General features: G+C 38.4%; 1 protein-coding gene across 4 annotated transcripts in view; it reads left to right on the forward strand.

The window, feature by feature from the left end:
* Nucleotides 1–23,715, forward strand: part of RNF38 (ring finger protein 38) — a 104,053-nt gene that overhangs the window by 42,987 nt on the left and 37,351 nt on the right. Inside the window, exons 1-2 of one of the 4 annotated variants that reach the window (XM_071424603.1) lie at nucleotides 5,803–5,842; nucleotides 7,877–7,947. Coding sequence is in view for 2 of the 4 variants with exons in the window: in XM_071424599.1 (XP_071280700.1) it covers nucleotides 7,877–7,947 (71 nt within the window). In the remaining 2 variants the exon portion in view is untranslated. Of the gene's footprint in view, nucleotides 1–5,802; nucleotides 5,843–7,876; nucleotides 7,948–13,198; nucleotides 13,356–13,414; nucleotides 13,485–23,715 lie in introns of those variants that run through there. The other 3 variants (XM_071424599.1, XM_071424602.1, XM_071424601.1) reach the window with 3 other exon arrangements.

Genomic DNA, 23,715 nt, shown 5'->3' on the forward strand with positions numbered 1-23,715 from the left:
CAAGACAACTGAATCTTCAAAACCAGTAATCCTACAAAGATGGAAATAGAACAGTATAGAGGATATCTGTGTGATCTTTTATGCTTATACCAGGCCTTTAATGTAATGTAGTTGTGCTTGGTATTTGCATCTCTTGCTTCAGCTCCCACACAGTGGTTGATGAAAACTGAATTCCAGGACAAGATTAAAAGATTTTATCTTTTTTAAATGCTTTGTGGCTTGCCAGTTTTATTCTTTGTTCTACAATTGATTTACTTTCAGTAAAAGTCAGCCTTGAGTTATTGAAATACCTGTTTTTTCTCCTTTTCTAGCTGTTTACATAGGCTTTATAGCAACTGTGTTTTCGATGCCTTTTGGGCATATGCTGTTAGCCTCCTTTTGAAACACAACAAGAAGAGGCAAAAAGTTTCCTTCTTTCTAAGCAGATATTGAACGTCCTTGAGGAGAGGCTCCTTATGAAAAGGCACTGCTATATTTTGGTCCTTCAGTACTATTTTCTGTGGTGAGTTACTACACTCTCTGTCTATAAATGAATGTTACCATTCTCTCTGGAATGGCAGTAATTGTGCATTGAAGGCTGCGAGCATCCTTTACTAGACTATACTTGCACAGAAGCAATCCCAATGAAACAGCCTTCAGGGAACAGCAAGGAAACTGTGACTAGCTACTAAGCAAAGCAGCCACAGGGACCGGCACCACAAATTGGAGATGTTGTTCAGAGTTTCTTAGCAATAGTGTCCTTCTCTTTCAGGATTTTAATGCAGAAAGGGAGTTTCCTTTTAGCTTGTTAATAAACTATTAATTGTTTTTGTTATGTCTCAGGGATAACTCCAGTGTAGGAGCTGTGAATCTTACTGTACACAGGGGAGAATAGAATGGAAAATAAATCATTGCTTGTCTTTAATCTCTGTGTCTTAAAGCATCAAGCTTTGTGTCTCAAGTATTCTTTGTTAGGTGGGTATTGTAAGAGTCATGCAGTACAGCAGTTAAGAGGAAGTGTGTTTTTGTGCTTTAGCTGCAGAGGTCATATGTTTCAAGCTGCAACTTAAGTTTATGTCAGCTCTTCAGAAAATCACCTCAGAATGATTTTGTCATGAGAGAAGATCTAAAGAGAATCAGAGCTTAGAGGGGGAGGAACTGGTGATTGTGTTGTTCGCTTGGTTCAAGTACCTGACTGCCGTGTCCATGGGAGTAAACTCTTCTGAATCTGTACATCTTGTCTGCAGCAGCAGCAGTGTTTTGAGCAACCTGGTCTAATGATAGCTAGACTAGATGGTATTTAAAGGTTCCTTGAAATCCAAATGGCTTTATGATTCTTTGAAATTAGCTTGTACCCTAATGAATGAGCAGTGAATTTTCTCAGTGGACTTGAACTGTCATCTGATGCAGGTTTTTTGGTTGTAAAGTTCTTAAATGATTTCCTGGTCCTGATTTATTGTCAGTCTTTCATGTTTGACACCTGCATGAGACATCTGGAAACAGTGTGATTTTTATGAACTCGGTTCATCAGAAATAGGAGGATACAAAGGTAACAGATGGGGAATGGTCTAAATAGCTTATCTGAACACAAACAGTACTTTTACTGTACTTATATAGTTCTTTTTCTCCATTGTGACTTTCTACTGGGGACCAGACTTAACACCTTGCTAACATTTTGTTGATGCTTGGCTGTGTAGCCTCTTCAGATACAGTTCGTGTCTTGACATTTTGAGTGTTAAGAGCACCAGTAAAATATTGGTACTGTGTTTATGGGTGTAATAGTATTTCTACATTAAGCTGATTTTTAAGGTTTATTGATGCTGTAAATTTTTTCACCAGATGATTTCTTGCTGAACAGCTCCTTGAATGAGCAGGAGAAAATGATCCCCAGAGCAAAGCACTGCTGTCAATAAACCTATGGAGAACATTCCTTGCTTTTGTATGTGCACTGTAAAGATATGAAACCTCAAATTTTAGAATACTTCATGGTTATTGAGTCTTTGGTAATGCTGCACTATTAGTTCAGGAAGAAATCTTTTGATGTACTTGATACTCGAGATGTAGGGTACGTGGGGAAGCAAGTTGCTGGTGATTTGAATCCTTCAGACACTTTATTGTGTGAAAGTGACTCATTTTTTTTGCAGGTATGTGTTTAGCTTAAAAATATGCAAATATTTTCAGAATTTAGACCTTGCAAGATTAGGTTGGGTGGCTGCCAAAGCAGTGGCCTCTCTCCTTGTCCCAGACTGCTGTGGAGGGGATGAAACCATCTGGTTGACTCTGTGGGTTACCAGGCCATCTGAAGTGTAGTTATCCTCATTCTTCACTAAAAAAAACATGTAGCTGCTAAAGTTAGTGGAGAAGGAAGAAGGCAACTGCTAGGCCACAGTACTTTCTTGTATGAGGTGAGGGGGCTCTTATTATAAGTGTGTTCGTAAGCATAGTGTTAAAGAAATTTAGATGAGTTTTGTTTTCATCTCCATTAGGTAGGTTTATTGCATCTCTTGTGTGACAGTCTGGACAAATAGCAATGTTAAGGTCTCGGGTCTTGCGCTTCATTGATTCATTGTTACCAAAGTTGCCTTGTGGTCATCTTCACACCTTAGGTCTCAGGTTGGTTTTGGTGGGAGTTTCTGTTGGTTTTATGTTGGTTTTAATATGGGTGTTACAGTTCATAAACCACAATCTGTGGGTTGTCTAACTATTTATTTAAAAATAATATTTAAGTTGCTAGGTTTCTCTTTACTAACTATTATTAATGTTCAGATTTTTAGCTCCAGGTTTTACTGTAATACCTCTTCGACTTACACAACATAGCCTTATAGTTCAGATAAAGTTCAGCTTGCATCCTAACAATTCAAGCTACTGATATCTACTTCTAAATAATATAAAATTTTCAACACTAAGATAAACAGTATCTGGATGGGGTTATATTCAGATGGCTGCTATAAGGGCCATTTTGTGGACAGTTCCTGGAGTAAGCTGTCCAGTTTGTACCTGTAAATTTAAATTAGATGTTCCTTGAAGTAAAAGTGTTTATGCAGTCTTGTAGAGACACAGCAGAAACTTAAGGTAAAAAGATCTTTCTTCAGTTTTGATTTATAGATGAGTTTTCTTCAGTTCTGATTTTTAGATGAGTTTTGTTTATGAAGCTGAGGCCTGCCTCATATTCAGGCTTTTTGCTGTACTAAAGTAAATTTGTCTGTTCTTTTTTTAATCTCTGATATTGTTAAAATATGTCAGACTTCAAGACTTTTAAAATATAAAGAACCCTTTAGGTTTCTGTCCTTTTCTCTAGAAGTGTCTTGGAAGTGTCATACAGTCAGACTGGAAGATACACTGAATTTATATGCAATTAATGTAGGCCCAGATTTTGTTTTGAACTCTCAGTTTTGTCATTTTCATCCCATTTTCTTGCTGGTTAGTAAGCATGCTGTGTGTTTCTCTGGTAGCTGCAGAAAAAAGAAAAGCTGAGAGAGCTTTTCTTGCAGAGTGTTACCGTGCTTCCTGATGATTACTAGATATCTCAAGTTTTCACTGGGTGTGTGGAATTAAGGACAGCACTCCTTGGCTGAGCATTACGGTGGGGAAACCAGTAAGGTTGACTCGGTCAGGATATGGAAGGGGACACCAGAACTCAGAAAACACCAGCAAACCTATGCTGGTTGCAGTTTGACAAAAGCGTGGATTTCTTGACAAGTAGAAGAAGCAGGAGGAAAGGAAGGAGAGAAGTTCAGAAGGCATTTAACCTTTTTTTTTCTGCTTTAGTGGCTTTAGGCTGCTTCCTGGCTAGAATGTGTTCCAGAGTTTTATCACAATGCCTCAGATAGGTATACTCTATGCTGAGGAGTTGCTTTAAATTATCAGTGTTGTGTCCCATACCATGCAACTGAAAATATTAGCTCTTCCTAGAGTGTAATAAATTCTTTCATCAACTTAAGTTAAAGTGGATGAAAATCCATGGGAATTTCAATTTGTTGGAGTTTATAAAAGAAGGAGTGGAAGGAAGAAGAGAAGAATGGCAATCCTAGTATGAATTCTATGCAGCTAGCATAAATGTATCATGTTTCTTCTTTGTGGTCAGATTTGCACACATCGAGAAAAAGTTTTAAAGTATTATATACTTAATTTGCAGCCTTGTTCTTACTTGACCAACCTGAGTAGCTGTATCTTTTACTGAACTCACCTCTAACTTTTCTGTCGTAACAGCAAAGTATTCTGTTTACCCCATTGAGTAAGTTCTTCACTGCAGTTTGAAAGGTTCTTGATTTAGAAGGTGCCTCTAAAATCTAAATAATATGCCACAGGTACAGGAACATTGTTGACTAGTACATTATAATAATCTGCAGGAGTGGTTTGCACTGTTTTGTTGGAAGTTGAGGAAGATCACAGATAACTTAATCTCTCTTCCTTGTATCTTTTCAAATAGACTAGCCGTCCATGGCTATATCTCACCAGATATATGCCGTTCAACTCACAGGTTTTTTAAAGGGAGGAGTTAATTAAGAGTCTAAGGTTGATCCAATTGAGACTTTGTTTCCATGCATTTCTTACTTTCCAAACTCTAGTCTGCAAATCAAACAGCCCAGAACTTGTCTGATTCATGCAAGTTAGTAAGACTGAATAGATTCCCTCTAGATAAAGTAGGTTTAATAGTATAGGTATTTCCTATGAGACTGGTGCTGGAGAGTCAGTGAATGTATTAATCAGCATCATTCACTTAAGCACTGAGATACTTCCAGTAGCTCTGAAGTTTCTGAATTAAAAGATTTGAATTCACACCTCTTTTTCCCTTGGACCAGCATTGTGTGTGTTTGGATGGTTTAAATTGGCAAGCATGACACTGGCCTTTCAAACCTGATACTGATTCTCTTTATTACAATGCAGAAGTTAGACAGAATCCATGAAATTCTGAAGATTCTGTTTGCTGTTCAGTTTAATATGGGGGTTTAGAAAAAAAAATAGCCCCTTCCCAAGGTAACTGGGAGGTGTAGCAGTCTTTCTTTCTCGCCTGTTCCAAAAGAATGGATTTTTTCCTGGAGTGCAAGTCATAATATTAAGCTGGTGTCTCACTTTATTTGAAGAAGGGTATGCAAAAGAATTTAACTGTGTTTAAAGAGGTCATATATATATATATATATATATATATACGCACACACATAGTGCATCAATTGAAGCTCACTCTCTACCCTGTCTGATACTGGTAATGGTGAAGGGATACCTGATCTGATGTTTCACGTATGCCTGCTGTGTTTTAGTGGTGTCTCAGCATAAGTTGAGGCTACTCTTTTGTCACCCAGGTATTGGAAGCTGTGAGTGAGAAAACCAGCTGTTAGAAAGTGCCCTGTTACTTGCACAGCATGGAAATTGCTTTGTGGGAGAGAGGAAGTTCAAACTAGGATTAGGCTTGAGAAAATGATGGGCATTAGACCTCACAGTTGCATCTCCTGAACACAGTAGCAAGGAAATGCGTTTGGGAAGGTGCTGTGGGCAGTGGCCTATGTGCTGTGTTCTGCTCCTTATAGGAATAGGAGTCTTCATGGCATTTTCCCCACTCTGTCAGCTTTGCAGAGATAATTCTTCAGTCAGAATTAAAGCTTTGATTGTAGTAGCCCTAGGGTAACCTAGCCCTGGAGTGCAGTTGTTCTTGAGTTGGTCTGAAATTCCTGTCAATTTGGGCATATGAAGGCAGTTGAACTGAGTTTGTATTTACTCCCTGCAGTTGGTGCAATGCAAATTGGCTTTTGTTCCTTTCAGTCCTCGGGCATCTTTAACGGTTAAACAACAATTGAAAAGTCTTTGGCACAGACTAGAGAGCTGCTGAGGTCATCTTTTGAGATTCTGACTCTGATCTTCCTTGCAGGTAGGTGAAATGTGATTAACCTGTCTTCAGGTTTGTCTCAGTGCAATCTGTCAGAAAGACAATGCTTTAAAAACATAACTCAAACTTAAAAACTGCTTTTATATTTTATGTGTATAAATGTAAAAAATATTTTTAAGATCAGAGAAGTCCTACAGGACTTTCCTGATCATTGAACTCAACATTATAGATTGCACTGTCATGAAGCAGAGCCTTTAGCTGGTAGTCTGCTGTGTCAGTGTCTTCAGATCTGTTACCTCTGCTGGCCCATTGAAGGGACTGTACTCAGTGCTGTCTTTGATGTAAACCCTTTTCCAAAGGCAGCTTTTGGTGAGGCTGTTGGTGAGGTCAGCCAGCTCCCTGGTGCAAAGCAGCCAGGATGTGTGTAATGCCTTCACTTCTCGCAGTTAAGGATTGTGTCTTATATCTTGTTATTGTACTGCAGAGTATTAGTTGACTGCAAATGAAACAAATATGTCATAAAGGCCATGAAAATCCTGTTAAGAGGAAAAAAAAAAGAATTTAAAGGAAAACATTGACATGTTCTCTGCTAACTGCAGAACAGATTGGCTGGTTAGCAGGTTCTCTGCTAACTGCAAAACAGTTGAGTTTGACTGAAATATGCAGATAAAACACAAGCTAGAATTTTTTTTGGTAATGTGGATATTGTTAGAATTTAAGATATAACATCATGAAAACTGATGAGCTGCTGTGGTGTATTATGTTGCATTAATTAACTGGAAGCTCTGCTACTGGAGCTATGTTGCTTCTGCTGGTATCTGTTATAGCTAGAACAAAGTCAGCTTATCATTGTGATGGTGCATGTGATCACGGTTTGTGAAAAGCCTATCTGTAAAGTACATAATACAGCCTGTAATGCAAGGTCCACATTCACGAATTTTAATTTGTTAGGGAGTAAGTCTTAGGAATTTAACCTTTTGAAATTCTTTTCATTATCCACATGCGTGGATGCCTGAAACAAGTTTATGTGTATTTTTTGTAATTTGGCTGAATTTACCTATTTTTTGTTGCCTATTTCCTTATTTTAGACCAATTCAAAAGGTTGTATTTTACATCAATTCTGCCTCTGGTGTAATGGTCAGAAAGTTATCAAGCTTTACCTTTAACACTGTGTTCTCCTAAGTTTTGTAGCTTGCTTTTGAGCTTGAACTGATTCCAGTTCAAGTAAACATGTGGAGTGCTTATAGTGAAACACTTGCAGTTTGTTGAAGTCTAAATCAAGTGGGAGGGGAGCACTGCATATTTCAAACAGTTTAAAACTAGTTCTTTTTTCCCCTTTTCACCTTGAAACTTCAACTGTATAGTGATTTCTTCTTTGCCTTCTCTTCCTACAAAAAATACACAGTATGATCATGCGTTACTGTTGTTCAAGCCAGTACAATGATTCCTATTGCAAAATAATATTTTTTCTGAAGTGGTAAGTCAGAAAGAAGCTTTGGAAAATATTTTCATGCATTCTTTGGACAGAAGTCTCAGGACTGGGGTAAGCCTTTGTAGGGGTGTACTGTCCCTTTTGTTCCTAGGCTTAAAGAAACTCGTATAGAAACATTAAGCAGGCAGAAATTCCACTACAAGAAAATTGGACACAATTAAAACTTTGACCTTGGAATTTTCCTCTTTTAGTCTTAATGTATTGCTGGAATGAGGCTGCTGGTTTGTGGTTACCCAGGGTGCTGAAAATGTTCTGTAGTACAGTATATGAACTTGAATCGCGTAGCTTCTCTTTGTTTTTATATGCCCATATGTACTTCAGTGCATTTGTTTGTTTTGGATTGATGAACTAGCTATAATTTAATTCTGTTTAAAATTCTTAAAAAAAATATGTGAAGACATTGGCACACTTATAAAATGTCTCTCTGATGCTTGTTCTGTTATCAAACTTGCTGTTTGTTGCTGTTTGGCAACTAAATCTTGAGAAAAGAAAGTTTGCTAAATTTACCTTTATTTTTAGTGTTCAGAGAATTTGGGTTTTCATTTTAGTTATTTTTTTTTCTCCCTTCCCTCCTTGTTTTCCAGGTAGTATTGGTACAGCGTTTCAATGCCACACAATCCATCAAGATCACATTTGTACTGATGACAGTGACAAGGTGAGATTTATGTGAATGTTTCATTCACAAGATGAATATGCATTGCAGGGTTTTTATATATTGTTTTTACTACACAAACATATATTGTTTTGCAGATAGAGCAGTCAGTTTTCAGAGTTACTTTTTGAACTGTCTCTATCATAGTAAGATATTTTTTTTTCTCCAGACAATCTTTTAGACAGTTAATGAGAAATTTGTTTTTAGTACTGTATTTTTATTTTTGCTTGTATTCCTTTGCCATATTGACACCCTCAGTTAATAAATAACAGCAATGGCTTTGCCAATTTCTAGATAAGGTAGGATGTCTTGTTTCTCCTGACTTTAGAGATTAGAGTCTAGCTAAGTGTTCAAAGCATTTTTCTGTTTTTGAATTGGGAATTGAAGCTTTTACATGTTAGGACTTCTTGTTCTGTCGTGCATCTTCAAAATAGCAACCTGTCTAGTCATGTGCATGTGTTTCCCTAACCCTTTTTTGGCATATTTGCAGATTAGTTTGCTTGTGGGTCAGTAGAGTACTGTGTATTAAATGTTCAGTGATACTTGGATCACTACTGTAATTGTGGCATGCAGAAAAGAGTAGTTTTGACATTGAACTCCTTGTGAGACTGGGTGTTGATGGTTTTACCTTAAGCTTTATTGTCTGCAAATTGATTAACTTTAGTTCAACATGTAATGTGTCTTACATTGTATGCACATATGACACGTCATAGTAAACTAACTTCTGGGCTTGACATGTCTGGGAAGTGGTGGGTATTGGTCAAATTCTAAATCATTTTTCTTGGGAAATGAAATGCAACCTGTGGGGTGCTGCCTTAATAAGTACACTAATAATTGTGCTTTGAAACTCTGGAAGAAGTTAATTTTATAGTTGTTTCAGCTTATCCTAGAGGTAGAGTTGTTTTCAGAAGGAGCTTCTTTTTCTGTTCTACTGCCTTACTATCTTTTTTTTCTCTCTCACTCTCCTTCCTCTAGTTTTATAGGGTGTGTTTTGTTTGTTTCTTTGTTTTGTTTGTGGGTGTTTTAGGGATTTTTTTGTTTGTTTGTTTGTTCAGGGTTTTGTTTGTTTTTTTTAATTTTTTTTTATTTAGTGTGTGTGTATTTGTTTCTTGTTGGGTTGGGGTTTTTTTTTGGAAGGTTTTTTTTTTGTTTTTTTTTTTTTCTTTGGGAAGGTTTTTTTTTTTGTATGGTTTAGTGTTTAAGTTTAATTTTATTTTTAGGTACCACCCTAGATTTGGTTACTGGTTCATCCTACAGATACTGATCAAACATGCTATCTAGAGCATGGCTAACATTATTTTAAATTTCCACTTGATAATCTGGTTAGCTATATTCCACAGTATTTAGTGGTTTGTTTTTTGGGCCTTGTGTACTCTGCACTGGAAGATTCTTGGATGAGGAATGGGTAGGGAAAATTTCATTTTAGAGCCATCCTAGTGCACCAACCTAACCATCTTCCTTTTGTGAGTCATTACATGGAATACCATTTCTTGTGTTATACTGATTGCCTTTCCTTAGTTTTATTTCATATCAAGGCAATTAAAACTTGTTTAAATCTTGTTGGAAAATCTGTTTGTTAGGTGCTTCACTGGTTTGGGGGCAGGGGAGTAGGAAAGGGTGTAGCAGCTTGCCTGGTATAAATTTCAGGAGAGTGGTTGTTTTTCACACCACCTGCCTCCATATTAATAGAGGAATTAGGCCAAATGTTATTTTTTGCATATTTAGAGATGGTGGAAGAAAACAAAATCCTTAGGGTTGATTCTGCACCAATTGAGAAAGAACTTCCAACTGTAAATTTTAGTTAAGTAGAATTAGTATAAAAAGCAGAAAGAATGTGGTTTTGGGTCTGTTTAAGAGACACGTTTTTCCCTCAGGTGTCAGGTTTATTTGGTAAGGGTTTTGATTTTTCTGTAAGAAAACGTGAAGCTGTCTGACATGGATTTTGTAGGAAATTCTAGTTTATTCCTTGATTAAAATAGTCACTTGTTTGGAAAAACAATGAACCATCCTCTTGTCCAGGTCACTCTGGATGGCATCCTGTCCTTCAGGAGTGTCAACCACATCAGCTTGGTGTCATCCCTAAATTTGATGAGGGTGCACTCGATCCTTTCATCTGTTTCACTAATAAAAGTATTGAATAACACTGGTCCTGATACAGATCCCTGTGGGACATAACTTGTCACAGATCTCCATTGGGACTCTGAGCTTTTGGCCACTGCCCTCTGTATGCCCACTGATTGGGGTTTGTTGGTTTTTTTCCAAAGGATTTGTGTATATGGATAGACTTTTTTTAAATCATAAGTAATGCTTCCTTAAAGTAGCCTGTGCTAGGGTACAGTTGCAATCCCCTCTCACTCCTTGCTTGTATTCACATATGCCTGTATTCTTGTGTTACTTTTGGTCACAGTTTCCACTGTGAATTAATTGGAAAATCAGGTTCTGATTTATTCTGCTATTACTGAGAGATACCACCTGTTCATTTTGGTATGAATATAATTTAAATGATACTAAATGCTGGATTTAATAGATTTATCTACAGATTTATTAGTTGTTGGGCCTTTTCATATTCATTCTGGAAACTTTATGAAAAGCATGCATTTAAAATAGTTTGACATACCTTTGATTAGTCAACAGGCATATTTCAGCAAAGTAATTTACTACTTTTTGCCTGATTGTGCAAAAAGAACTGGTTTTTCCATTTTAGAAGAAATGTAAAGGTTAGTATTTGACTGGCAATCCACATATATTTTACAGTAGTTTCTCCACAGGCCCAGATGTCATTTCCTGTACAACAGCATGAGAAAAGTTCCACACCACGCATGCTAAAGGAATGTTGCAATCTTAATGAAAACAATTCCCAGGCTTCCAGTCCAATTACTTGATTTTGTTGACTTGGCACATGAGAATCTTGAATTCATGTTCAGTGACATCAGCAGAAAACCAAAGTGTAAGATTTTTCATGTGTGGACTCACTGCATTAAGTGAACTTGTCTAATTTTGTAGCATCAAAAGCAGTGCTTTTTGTATTACAGAGAAATCTAATATAGCATAGGTATAAAATACATTTCCCGTTTTATTTGGTGTAGTAAAGTGAATAGAATTAAAATTCATTTAAAAATATTTGTTGCTTTGGTGGTGGGAGCTTTTAAACCTCAGTGCATGAGTCAGGGCACTGTTTTTTTCATGTTTTTAATTTCTTTGATTTTGCTTTAAAGTAGAAATATTAAATAAAAACTGAATAAGTCTCTTTATTGAGCACAGCATTTAGGGAAAGATACTTGTAAGAAGGAACTGGTATTCCTTTATATATCACTTTAATGCTCAAGCAGTGGATTCCTACTAGGGTTAGAAATATATCTCTGTATACTCTGCAAGTATATCATCCTGCAGAGGCTTTCAATCATACCAAGTTTATTTAGTTTTTAAAATACTTTTTTGCACTTGGGTGGTTGTTTCACCAGTGGTGTGCTTCTGTTAAAGAATGCTGACTCATCTTGAAAAGAAAGTGCAAAGATACAACCCTTAACTACTCTTGCAACATCCCTTTTCACAGATCTCATCAAGTTACCTATTCCATACAGTTAAAAACCAGATTGGCCACCTAGTAGTAATGACAAAAAAACAAAAAAAATCACTGGAATTTTTTCCAGGGAAATTTCTGGGAAAAAATCCCCTGGAATTTTTTTTCTAGTACTAAGGGGTTGGTGATTATACTTTGCTTTTCTCCTTTTTAGCTTATTGTAATTTATTTTACTTTCACAGTATGTAAAGAATTTTTTTTCTTTTTGATACTTATGACTGAAATACATAGCTACATAATTTATTTTACTATTTCTAACCTTTAAATTTCCCAGCTATAGTTGGTACATCTTCCACACACATTTTGTGTCACCTGCTCGAGGTCACCCTGCCTTGAGAGGGGAATTGGATAGGATGATCTCCAGAGGTCCCTTCTAACCGTAGCAATTCTGTGCTTCTATGGACTTCCTCTCATTTGCCTGTCTTAACGAAATTGTAATGGACGTCATGTACTCAGTCTGTAATACAGAGGCCTGTCAACTCATTAAAAAGATGTTTTCACAAGAAGGGAAGTATTTTTAAGTTCTAATCCTAAAGTAAAAATTATCAGCCTTCTGTTCCACTTTGGATGGTGCAGCATCTGGTAGCATAAGCCTATGAAATTCACATATAGTTGAACAAAAAGTGATTAACGAATTCAGGTATTTGAAGGACCCATCACATTTATTTGTATATGATGTATTATATAGGCCCACATGCAGCTCTTGTGGGGAATGTGTGAGGGGCAGTACATAGAAAAATGGGAATATCAGGAGGAATTTCTTTGTCCCCTCCAATTTCAAAACTGGAAAATTTTCTTGTCCAATTAGGACAGGTCAGATTTATTCTTCATGTTGTGTATTGTTGTCACATCTGCATGCCCACACACTCGTAGTCCCAGTTCATTCTGTCTGTGTTTATTGAGCAGCTTTATGCCTTTTTCATTTCACTTTTGGCAGCTGCAAGGATGTCATTTACCAATTTTCAACCACTTTCATGCCTAGTGAGTCATCTCCTTTAGAACCTTATTCTTTATACCTACAGCAGATGTTTGTTTTCCTGGTTTAGAGTTGGGAAAAAAACTTTTAATTACGCTGAGGTAGAGTGTGCAGGGAGATTGGAAAGGTGAAAAGTAAGGCGGTAGCATCTTATTTGAGGGGAACAGCTCGAGTAAATCAGTTCAGTGAGGCTCCGTTTGCTGCCTTTGCTGATCAGGGCTGCATCCCGAGCCGGTACCCGTGTGGCACCGTCAGCAAATCCTGTTCATCCAGTGACTCTCGAAAGGGGGTTAGAGCCAGGTGAGGGTCGGTCTCCTCAAACGACAGAACCAGAGGACGTGGCCTCAAGCTCAAGGCCTCGGGCTGGACGTGAGGAAGGATTTCTTCAGCGGGTGGTCAGATACTGGAACGGGCTACCCGGGGAGGCGCTGGAGTCTCCGTCGCGGAAGATGTTTAAGGAAAGACTGGACGTGACACCCAGTGCCACGGTCTGGGTGACAAGATGAAGATTGGCCCCAGGCTGATATCGGAGGTCTCTCCCAGTGCTCTCCCCTCTGGATCCTGTGAAACCGAAACTAAAACGGGGCCAGGCGGGGGGGGGGCCGCGCTGCCACCGCGGCGCGCAGGCGCGTTGGACCCGCGGCCGCAGCCGGGCGCTGACAAAGAACGCCTCGCGCCGGGCGTGGTGTGACGTCATCGGCCAGCGGGGAATGATGTCACCAGCCCGGGGGGCGGGGGCCGCGCTCCCGGAAGCGCTGGCGGAAGGGTCGGGCCCGGCCCGGGGTGGCCGCGGCGGCCCCGAGGTTGAGGCGGGGCAGCCCCGCGGGAGCCGCGGCGGAGGCGGCGGGGCCGCAGGTACCGGTGCGGGGAGCGGCGGGGAGCGGCGGGGGGCGGGGCCTCGCCGGCGCCGCCGGGTGCCCGTGACTCGTCAGCCGGGCAGGGGAAGGCGCGATGTCCCGGCGGCGCCGGCCGCCCCCCGTACAGGTAGAGGGCGAAGGAGGCCGTGTGGCCTGGGCCGACGGGGAGCCCGAGCTCGTTCCACGTGGGCCGCCCGCGAGGTGGACGAGAGCTGGGGAAGGGGATGTAGTTGACGTTGTTAAAGCTGCTTTATCTGCTTTGGCAAAAGGCAGAACTGGAACCTGAAAATTACAGGCTTTCCTGGACTGAATTGCTGTGTGCTGTCTTCAGGAGAGGCAGGTTAATGTGCAAGGCGGTAGCAAGTGTTTCTGAAGCACTGAACGTCCTCCCATCCGTGTAGTAAAATGACGTCTCTAGGTGTCTGTAATCCCCTTAAATTGGTCGAAAGAACAACTGTTTAAGGAAACACCGATTTAGCAAGCATAACTGTTAGGGCATTTGGTATTTTTTAGTGCACGTGACTTAATTCCTAAAGAACACAAACGGGATTTCTTTTTTTTTATGCTTGAACTGTAAAATTACATCTTTTATCCTTACGAAGTGTGTTTTTAAACGTCCGGTGCATTGAGATCTGAAGAGGGGACACCCATTTCAAATTGTAACTGTTTAGAGAAAGTAGCTGAGTTATTATTTACACAGAAGTTCACTGAACTGGAAATCATGACGATGTGTTTGAATTATAGTATTTGCATTTTGAAAGAGATTTTTGAGGGTGGTATTTGAAGCAGACCTGCATTTTCTGATAAGTTCTTCACATGTAGAGTGGCAAGTGGAATGGTAAGATGAACAGGATTAATAGAAGTCTTCCATATTCAAGTACTGAATTACATTACAATTTAATTCGGTGTTGCTGATGATGTCCTTGTTCTTAAATTTAATTCACTGAAGCAATTGCTTTGGTTTCATTTGCCAAATTTATGCTATTTATCCACATCCTGGGGATCTTGCTGTCTGCTGACCCAACAGACTCCTTAACTGCTTTGCAGCATTATATTACATTACCTTTCTTACCTTCAAAGGGGTATTGTGGCTGTGGTATTAGAGACTCATTGCTCTGAGAGAAGAAAACACTCCTTTTGGATACTAATGTGTGAAGTAAGAGAAAGGAAGGTGCAGTCATTAGACTATTAAGTCTGAGATGGAAGAGAAGATAGGTTTTGTGGCAGGTTTCATGGCTGGCTAGTGATAGTTCATAATGTTTTTGATCTTCTTTACTCACCAAATCTCTGGGCAAAAATGAATTATATGCATACAGAGAGTAACGTGTAAAGAAAGTTCTCAGGGAATTGTTACTTGGAGTTATACTACTTGTGAAAAGTGTCAATTGTGAAAAATTGTATGTAATTAAAAGGGTCTTAAAAAGTAAAGATTTCATGATCTCCTTTGTGAATCTTACTTTGTTATCTCATGGACTTACAGAGTAGGTGGAACTTCATTTGATTCTTATCTGGTTCACTTTGTGGGGTTTTTGTAATTAACCAAAGTATAATAAATAGTGAATTGAAGTTGCATGTTGTTAAGTCCTTGCTTTGTACCTACGCTGGTGTTGAAGTAACAGTATATAATTGTCTTCTGAAGTACAGGGGATTTGGCTCAGAAGCTTACATTAGTTGAATCAGTTACTGCTGTGATTTGTCAAGTTTATGTATCAGCTGTTCTAAATATGTTTTTCTAATATGGCTTACTGACATTATAATAAGAGATAATTTTTATGATTTAAAGTGGACTGTTGAGGAAGTCAAGTTATTTTTTCAACTTTTTGCTAAAAAAGTCTTTAAGAGTTGTGATGGTTTTTATGCAACATCTTCCTAAAATATAAAATTTGTGTGGTGAGGGAGGGAAGTTACTTCTTCAGATCTGCCTGCTATTGAATTGTAGTCTTGTACTATGAAACTGGTGTTGTCATAAGTCAAATATGTCGTACATGTTTGTTTGTAGAGACTACGAGGTCTGAATTGCTGGGGATCTAATGAAAATTTGTACAGAGCAGGTCTTTGAGTTACAAAGTTCTCAGGTTGTGTTTGTGTTGTTTTACCATCCCCACCTTGCTTCAGAAGGATGGGAAAGGTGGAAATAAGGGTAGAAGAAAGATACAGAACTTCTTTTTTCCTAATTTTAGTCAGAAAGTTGTTTCACCTGTGGAAGAGTGATTCTTAAAACTTGTGGAAGATACAGGCTTGAATTAATCAGTTCATATGGAAGTAGAACTTGTGGTTTCCTTTTCTATATAAGAATTTATATCAAGTTAAATTATCTAATACAGAATATTTAAATTCTGCTGTGGGCAGAACTTGATGACGTCTGTGATTTAACAGGATGGTTTTAATATTTTTTACTCTTCAGCTTCGCATGGGAGTGGATAGATTCCTCTTTTACTAAGCTCTTTAAAGATAAGGTAACTTGTTTTGCTTTTTGGTGCCCTCTACTGATGCCTCTTTGTCAGAACATTGAAAACTGGTGCTGGTTTTGGCCTTTAATAGCACTGAATGCTAGCAACAGCTGCCCTTTAAAAGCAGTGGGAAGGGGAAAAAGAGAAAAGAAGCCCTTTTATACCTTGAGTATTTTGCTGTTTGCGTTCCAACCTGATTGCGTTGGAACTGTACCTCACCTGGTAGAAAAGTAGGTAAGCAGCAGACACCTGACGTGCTACTGTCTTCTGTTGGCATTGTAGCAGTAGAAAGACTGATTCTTTTGCTTTTCTCCTCTCAGGAAAATAGGGACATTCTTCCTTTAATGTATGCAGTTCCTGGTTCTCAGTAAATACATTCCAGGTTTGCTGTCTCAGAATTTTTTATCTTGTTGTTTATTTTCAATAACTTTGCTTTTTTTGTATTTCCCACTAGTACCTTAGTTACTGCAAAAAATAACCAGTGCTTCATGTGAGCACCACTACATAGGCTGTACTTTGCTTACTTTCTGTTTAAGTAGATCTTTCATCTCATCCGTCTTGCAGTTTTGTTCCTTTGCAAAATCTGTGAACACCTCTGTTCTAGAAAAATTCAGAACTTGCATTAAGCCAGCCACATTCTCTCTTACCTTAGCCTCGTGGTCTGTCTTTGCCAGCTTTGTTAATTTCTGACGGAAGTGGCTATTTTTTTTCTTTTTGTCACACTGCAGTAACTGCAAATTGTGTGAGAAGGGATGAGAACATTCATGGCACAATTTATGGTGCTGCTGAGCAGATGCTCTGTCTGTCAGTCTTCATGAAAGCTTTAGGAGATGACTTTCTAGACAAAAATTCGGGACTTTTCTTCCTTATTCAGGTGACCTTATTAGATGACCTGTTGGGACTGTTCATTAAAAAATTTGTAGTGTGATGAATATTTTTGATAAACCTCATTTTGAAAATCTAATTCTTGGAAATTAATCTCTTGCAAGACTGTTTTGTTCGCAAGTACTGATGGAGGGCATTTTTGATCTGTTTTCTGTGTTTGTGTCTTGGTAAAACATCAGAACTGAATACAAACAAGATGGGAAATGAAGAGCTAGGAGACATAAAAGACTAGAAAATTCATTTAAAATAGCATTTTGGAAGCATTTGTGAAGACAAATGAGTATGGCTTTGAGAAAAACATTCAGATACGGGCACAAAGGACCCGTAAGACCAATAGGCATTTAGTAATTTCGTATGTGAAGCTCTACTGAGCATAGGTTACAGATCACATGTGACGCTTTCTTCCTCTTTAATTTCCTTACTGTATCAGAGAACAGCCAGAGTACTTTTTCTCAAATTCAAATACAGAGACCTAGTATAGTGTTTGTATTCTTTGGATCTGCTTTCTATAAGTGAATATATTTATGTGAATCTGTTTTGTTCACCATTGGGCAGGACTTGAGAGTGTTTTAAAAAAGGACACATCTCACCAAATTTCTTCATGGTTTTAAGTTTTTAATGCCTGTTTTTTCCTCCTTTTAAAAGGTGTGGCATAAGGTTTAAGAAGTGAGTCAGCAAACCATGCTTATTTGAGTGTGTTTGGGGAGCAAGGTTGATGTTCCTTTGCCTATCATCTAATGTGTATCATCGTTTGTTTTTTATTGACCTTCCTTTGACTTCGTGTGAGAATAATCTTGTTTTCTAAAGTAAATGGAAAGATCTACACAAGTAGGAGCTGTTTTTTGAAGTTGAGAACCTGCAGTGTTTCCTCCTGTGTTCCTTGTTAACTTAGCAGAAAATGCCAGTTCTTTCTCTATTTCTCAAATAATTTGTCGCTTACATTGAGGAGTGAGTTCTTTACCCATTACATGACCTGTTTGATGACAGCCTCCCAACATGTGTGTTTTGCACAGTAGTTGTAGTTTGTACTGTAGCACACTGCTGCAGTAGTTAATATGTTTACAGGGCCTTTACTGGGTCTGACACATGTAAAAAAGGAAGCTAGTAAGGGTAAAAGGTGTGTATAAATCCCAGCTCTAGAGAAGAACATTTTTTTCCCCTAAGCTTTTTAAAGCAACTCATACTAATTTATCCAAGCTGTTAATAAGAACTAAATTATATGTATATATTTAAATCAAGTAGTCTCTATTATGTAGCACATCATCTAAATCAGATGAGCTTTGAAAAGAGTAAAAGAATCATTTAGATTGAAAAGGACCCATAAGATGATCAAGTCCAGCCATTAACCTCGTACTGTCAAGTCTAGCACTAAATGACCTCCCTATGTCACCTCCAGAGATGGTGACTCAGCTGCTTCCCTTGCCTGTTCCAATACTTGACAATCCTTTTTGTGAGGAAAATTTTCCTAATACCTGATTTAAACCATTTCTGTTGCAAACTGAGGTCATTTCTTCTTGTCTGTCACTTGGAAAACAGATCAACTGCCACCTTGCTGGCTGCCTGTTTTTTCAGGTAGCTGTGGAGAGAGACAAGGTCTCCCCTGAGTCTCCTTTCCTCCAGGTTAAACAACCCCAGCCTCTTCAGACGATCCTTTAAGACTTCTGCTCCAGACCCACCATGTTCCAGCACCTCAGTGCTGGAACCCTCTTGTTGTGAGGGCCTCAGAACTGGACACAGCACTCAAGATGTGCCCTCACCAGTGCCAAGTCCTGCTGCCCACACTGTTGATGACACAGGCTAGGTGCCACTGGCTTTCTTGGCCACCTGGGCACACTCCTGGCTTGTGTTCAGTGGTTGTCAGCCAGCAGCCCCAGATCCTTTTTGCTGGGCACTTTCCAGACACTGCCCCAGCCTTAGGCACTGCATGGGGTTGTTGTGATGCAATGGCAGGACCCACCAATTGACCTTGTGAACTTTGACCTCAGTGCATCCTTTGACCTTTGGTACATCCTGTCCAGATACATCTGCAGAGCCTTCTTACCCTCCAGCAGGTCAACTTCTGTCCTCTGAATGTCCTCTGCAAACTCACTCAGAAGTCATTTGATCGCCTTGTCCAGTTTCTTGATAGAGATGTTATGCAGGGCTGGCCCCAGTACTGAGTCCTGTGGAGCACCACTTGTCACCGGACACCAGCTGGATATAACTCCATTCACCACAATTTTCTAGGCCGGGCCATTCAGCTCGTTCTTTACCAAGGAAAAGGGACATCTTTCTAAGTCAGGAGCTGCCATGACCCGGAGTCCTAGATTGTGCTGTCGTTGAGGCTGTCTCTGCAGTGTATCGACATTCTGTAGTGTAAATACATTAATTTTTAAAAAAAGTTTAACAAAATATTAATCATCATATTGTGCTTGGTGACCAACTGTGTCCAGCCATAGGTGATGAAGAGTTTACTATGTCCTAAACTGTGTGAAGGGCAGAGTTAAGACTTGGTATTGATTTCACCTGTGAAAATTTGCTTTTGTGTATAAAATTCTGTAGAATAAGGAAATAATAAAATAAGCATCATAAATAGAAGGATGTCTATTTATGATGCTTAATTTATTAAGTGAAGTGATGCACAGGGTGAGAAGTTTGGTGTTGAAGGTTGCTGTGACCGTTAAGGACAAGGGTTGCAGTTGTACTTTGTGCCATTTGGGATGTGTTTTCTCCCTTGCTCAGTCACATCTCCCCATAGAGAAAGGAATTTGAGGAAGGTTGAACTTAGCATGCCTTATTCTTAGAATTAAGTATCTTGACCTTTGAATTTTCAAGCCTGTGTTTAAATACAACTGTTTTAAGCTGTATCCTTTAAGAATTGCTTCTCTTGGTTTTTTTTAGTTTTTTTCCCCGACTAATACCAGTGTGAGTATATTGAAGAGCATTCTGTTGTTAACGTGACAGTTTGGTTGTACTGATTAGGCAGGTAGGTTTTTGTGGATTCATTGTGTAGTTTCTAAAACAGATGGAGAGTATTTGTTGGGGCTTCAAATTTCTAACAATACAGAGAGACTGAAGCAACGTAGAGAGAAAATTGTGGTATGAACTGAGAACACGTAAACTACATTACACACAGAAATTTTTAACAGTATGGTGTGCTGACCAGATACTTCCATCTTCCTGTAATGCAGGTCAGTATTGTGATGACAAGCAACAGTGAAGGCAGCCAAGTGTAAATATGTGTTACTACAATAGAGGTTGAGTTATTATGCCATTAGTCCTCTCACTAGGAACAGATTTCAGATGCTGGCTTGTCCTTGTGCCTATTGCAAATATCAGTTATAGTAGTGTGAGTAATGTTTTCATTGGTGTAAATGTTTGGATGTTCTCTTGATGCTATGTCAACAAATATGGTCAGCATAACATCCATTAAAACAAATAAAAGAGTTCGGTCTTCAGTGCTCAAGTGATAGCTTGTTCATTTACATATGTTGTGTTTCATATATATGTGTGCATACCAGTGTGCATCTATATATGTGTAGTTTAATATAAGGAAAAAAATCTTAAAGTAGAAAGAGTGTGATTTTGGTTTTTTACTTGTAATGAATGTCCTAATTAACCTGTTTGCACTGAGGTACCTATTGTTAATTTCGCACATCTAAATGGCAAAATCATTAGTGAATACACACTGAATATGCAAACTATGTGTAGAGTAGACTTACCTATTAAGCAATTTTGAGCCAGATTCTCTTCAGATCCCTGGTCCCATCAAAGCAGGAAGAGCAGAATTTAGTTTAAAATTGAAAAGGTGATCTTTTTCAGATGTGCATATACCTGAACGCACAGGTATAAAACCTTGTCTTGATTTCCCCACTTCACTCTTGCCCTGGCATTACTTTAAGTATGTCAATTTCAGCACATTTTATGACATTTAAAGAACTTTTTTACAGTAATGAATACATTTTAATACATGTGCAAAGTTTTATGTATTTCAGCTTTATATATAGGAAAATTATAATGATGATGATGATAATGATGTGTAATTCTGTAGTATAAAATTTATCTTCTGCTTACATATGAAAGAAGGGATCAGGACTCTGTGGAGGCCCAGAGATAGCTTTTAACATCATCACCTGAAATAACACTTTCTGTATTGTGTAAGATGGTGCAGATGTCAAAACATGGACACTTTACCTCAGATCTTAGTAGGCATTTTGGAGATGGACTGATAGAAATTATCAATGGAAAATATTTTTTAAAATTATTTTTGGATACCAGTACTGTTTGTTGCATAACTCTTTCAATTTTCAGTTTTAAGAAAGCTTGAAATGTTTGCTATCATAGTACATACTAATTGCATGGAACATCTGCAGAAATAGCACAACATTTTTTCCATTTTCTATCACACATACCACTGACAAAGCTGAAAACTGTGACCATAAATTGGGATTTTAAGGTAAAATTAATATTCTTCCAGCAATTGGATTTTTTAAAATAGGGAGGTATAGCTGAGGTTCCTTCCCATATTGATGTTTGGTTGGTATTTTTGGATTGAGAGTTAAAGATTCCCATTCAGAAGAAATACGATTATGTGCTACAAAAATAAATACTTGCTAACATCTTTGTGAGTTTGGAGCATTGAAAGTGCTTTGATTCATTCCTGCAAAAGATGATGGCAAAACCTTTTCATATTTCAAAGGATTGTTTGCATGCAGCAAGTACTGCAAGCAGTTGCAAATATTAATTAAATTTAATATTTGAAGAACTTTGAGATAATTTTATGTGCTGCCTTGGTCCTTAAACCTGCTTCACTGTTAGAAAAGGAGGTGCTACAGTTGTGATATATGGATTTTACTGTCCATTTTGTATGAGCAAGAGAGGTTGAAAATGAGAAACATGTCGTCTTATTAAAACACTTTCCTCCTTTTTTTAATGCTATTGAGTTCTGTAGTGCTAAAAATGATGCTAATTTTTTTATATTTTTCTAATGCCTTTGTGTGTTTTAAATTCATGTGCAGCAAAGTAATATTCCAGTGTTTGGAATGAAAATTTGGTATCTAATAATCAAATTCTTAGGGCTGTTTCAAGTACTTACTGGGTGAAACTTCAGCAGTTCAGGTGTAGTTGTCTCTTAATGTTGTTTTTTGTATATCCTTAATATTCACTTAAGTGAGAAATGCATTTCAGAGAAGAAACTGATATGGAAAAAACACTGGAAAAACACAGAAGTGTCAGTCTGATGTAGAATAAGCAACAAATCAAAAATTCAGCTTATTAATGGTGTTTTGACCATAAATAAAGCAAGTCTTCATTGGACTGTCCTGTATGTCAGTGTTTCTTTTTTTTTTTTTTTTTTGTAGTAGCCCAGAACTGCACACAGTACTCCAGATGCTATCTCCTAGACTTTTGCAAGAATTCTCTCATTTTGGCCTTTCTTTCAGTCACCTGGGTTTTTTTGAAACAGTTCTGTAGATTGCTATGTGGTTTGCTATTGCATGCCTCAGATCTTCACAGATAAACTTTGCATGAAGTATTAATTGTCAGTTCTGATTGCTGAAGAACAAATTGGCTTTTGTGCCCACTGTCAGTAAATAATGAATTAATCCTGTTAGCCAGAAATGAATTATGGATGGCCAGAGATTACTGAGGCATGTTCTTGGTACAGTTGTTACAGCTATAATTTATACATACCACGTAATTGATATATACCATCACAGCATTGAAAGGCAAAAAAAAGAGGTGAACTTGCACTTCTTTTTACTACATCTGGTAATGTTGCTCTCGTTTCACAAATTGTGTTCCTTCTACTAAATATTGTGGAAAGTTTTCTGCTGTTCCACACTCAGAAGGGATCTTTAATTCACAAAAATTACTTAGAAACCTGATATATATAAAGCTGCTACAGAAGATTTTGTACCAGCAGCCTGACACATGGCTATTGAACTTTGGTTTCCATTTTAAGATGTAGTGGCTAGTTTTTTTCTTACCACATAATCAGAAGCAAGTTTAAGAAAATATTGTAGGCTTCTTTTCAGAATGATGTGCCTTGCTAAGCACTATTCTGTCCAAATTGACATACTTTCTTCATAAATCAACAGAGATATCACCAGAAGCATGAAGTTTTTTAATTGCCTTTTTTTTTTTTTAGATTTTGCTGTTGTTATAGGAAACAGTGTCGTGCTTAGTGTTTTTTGTTCTCTGTGGAATTTTCATCCCAAGTGCTAGTTACAGATTCATTTTCTTAATTCTTGAGAGTGTGAGAATTAAGGCAAAAAATTAAGAAAAAAGTTCTGAAGTGCAGAAAGAAATTATCTTCCTTTTTGAATACTCAGATGTATCTAGTGTGCAGTGGGGAACTGTGGATACAGGGATACTTCACACCTCAAGGGTACATCTTGAAGTACCCTGAAGTCCTATATGAGTTGCACTTTGCTTCTTTTACAGGAAAAAGGCTTCCAAAAGCCTTGTGTTTAGCATCTGCAGAATCACAGCAGCTGGAGTTGGAAGGGACTTCTGGAGGTCATCTGGTCCAGCTCTTCTACTGAAACAGGTCTAGGTAGAGCTAAGTGCCAAGGACCATGGCTTTTGAGATGATCCAGGGAGAGAGACTCCACAGCCTTCATGAAACCTGTGCTGGTACTCAGTCAAGTTACTCATGTTCACATGGAGCCTGCAATGTCTCTCTGATGAGATAGCCCTGAGCCTTCTCTTTTCTAAGCTGATCAGTCAGTCCGAGGCAGTCTCAGCGTTTTTTTGCACAGGAGGTGCTCTAGGTGCTTCATCATCTCTGTGACCCTTTATTGGAGTCTGCAGTATGTCAGTGTTTATCTTGTGGTGGGGAGCCCAAAACTGCACACAGTCCTCCAGATGCTGTCTCCTAGGACTTTTGAAAGAGTTGGCTCATTTTGGCCTTCCTTTCAGTCACCTGCTTTTATTGAAACCGTTTGCAGATTTGGGAAGGTCTGCATTTCTTTGCCAACTTTTTATTAGACCAAATTCAGATTTCCCTTACTGATCCTTCATCAGGAAGTTGTCTAGCATGTG

This window comes from Agelaius tricolor, unplaced genomic scaffold, assembly GCF_023055355.1.
Source record: "Agelaius tricolor isolate 1412-34295 unplaced genomic scaffold, bAgeTri1.0.p SCAF_4, whole genome shotgun sequence".
NCBI classification, from domain to species: Eukaryota; Metazoa; Chordata; class Aves; order Passeriformes; family Icteridae; genus Agelaius; species Agelaius tricolor.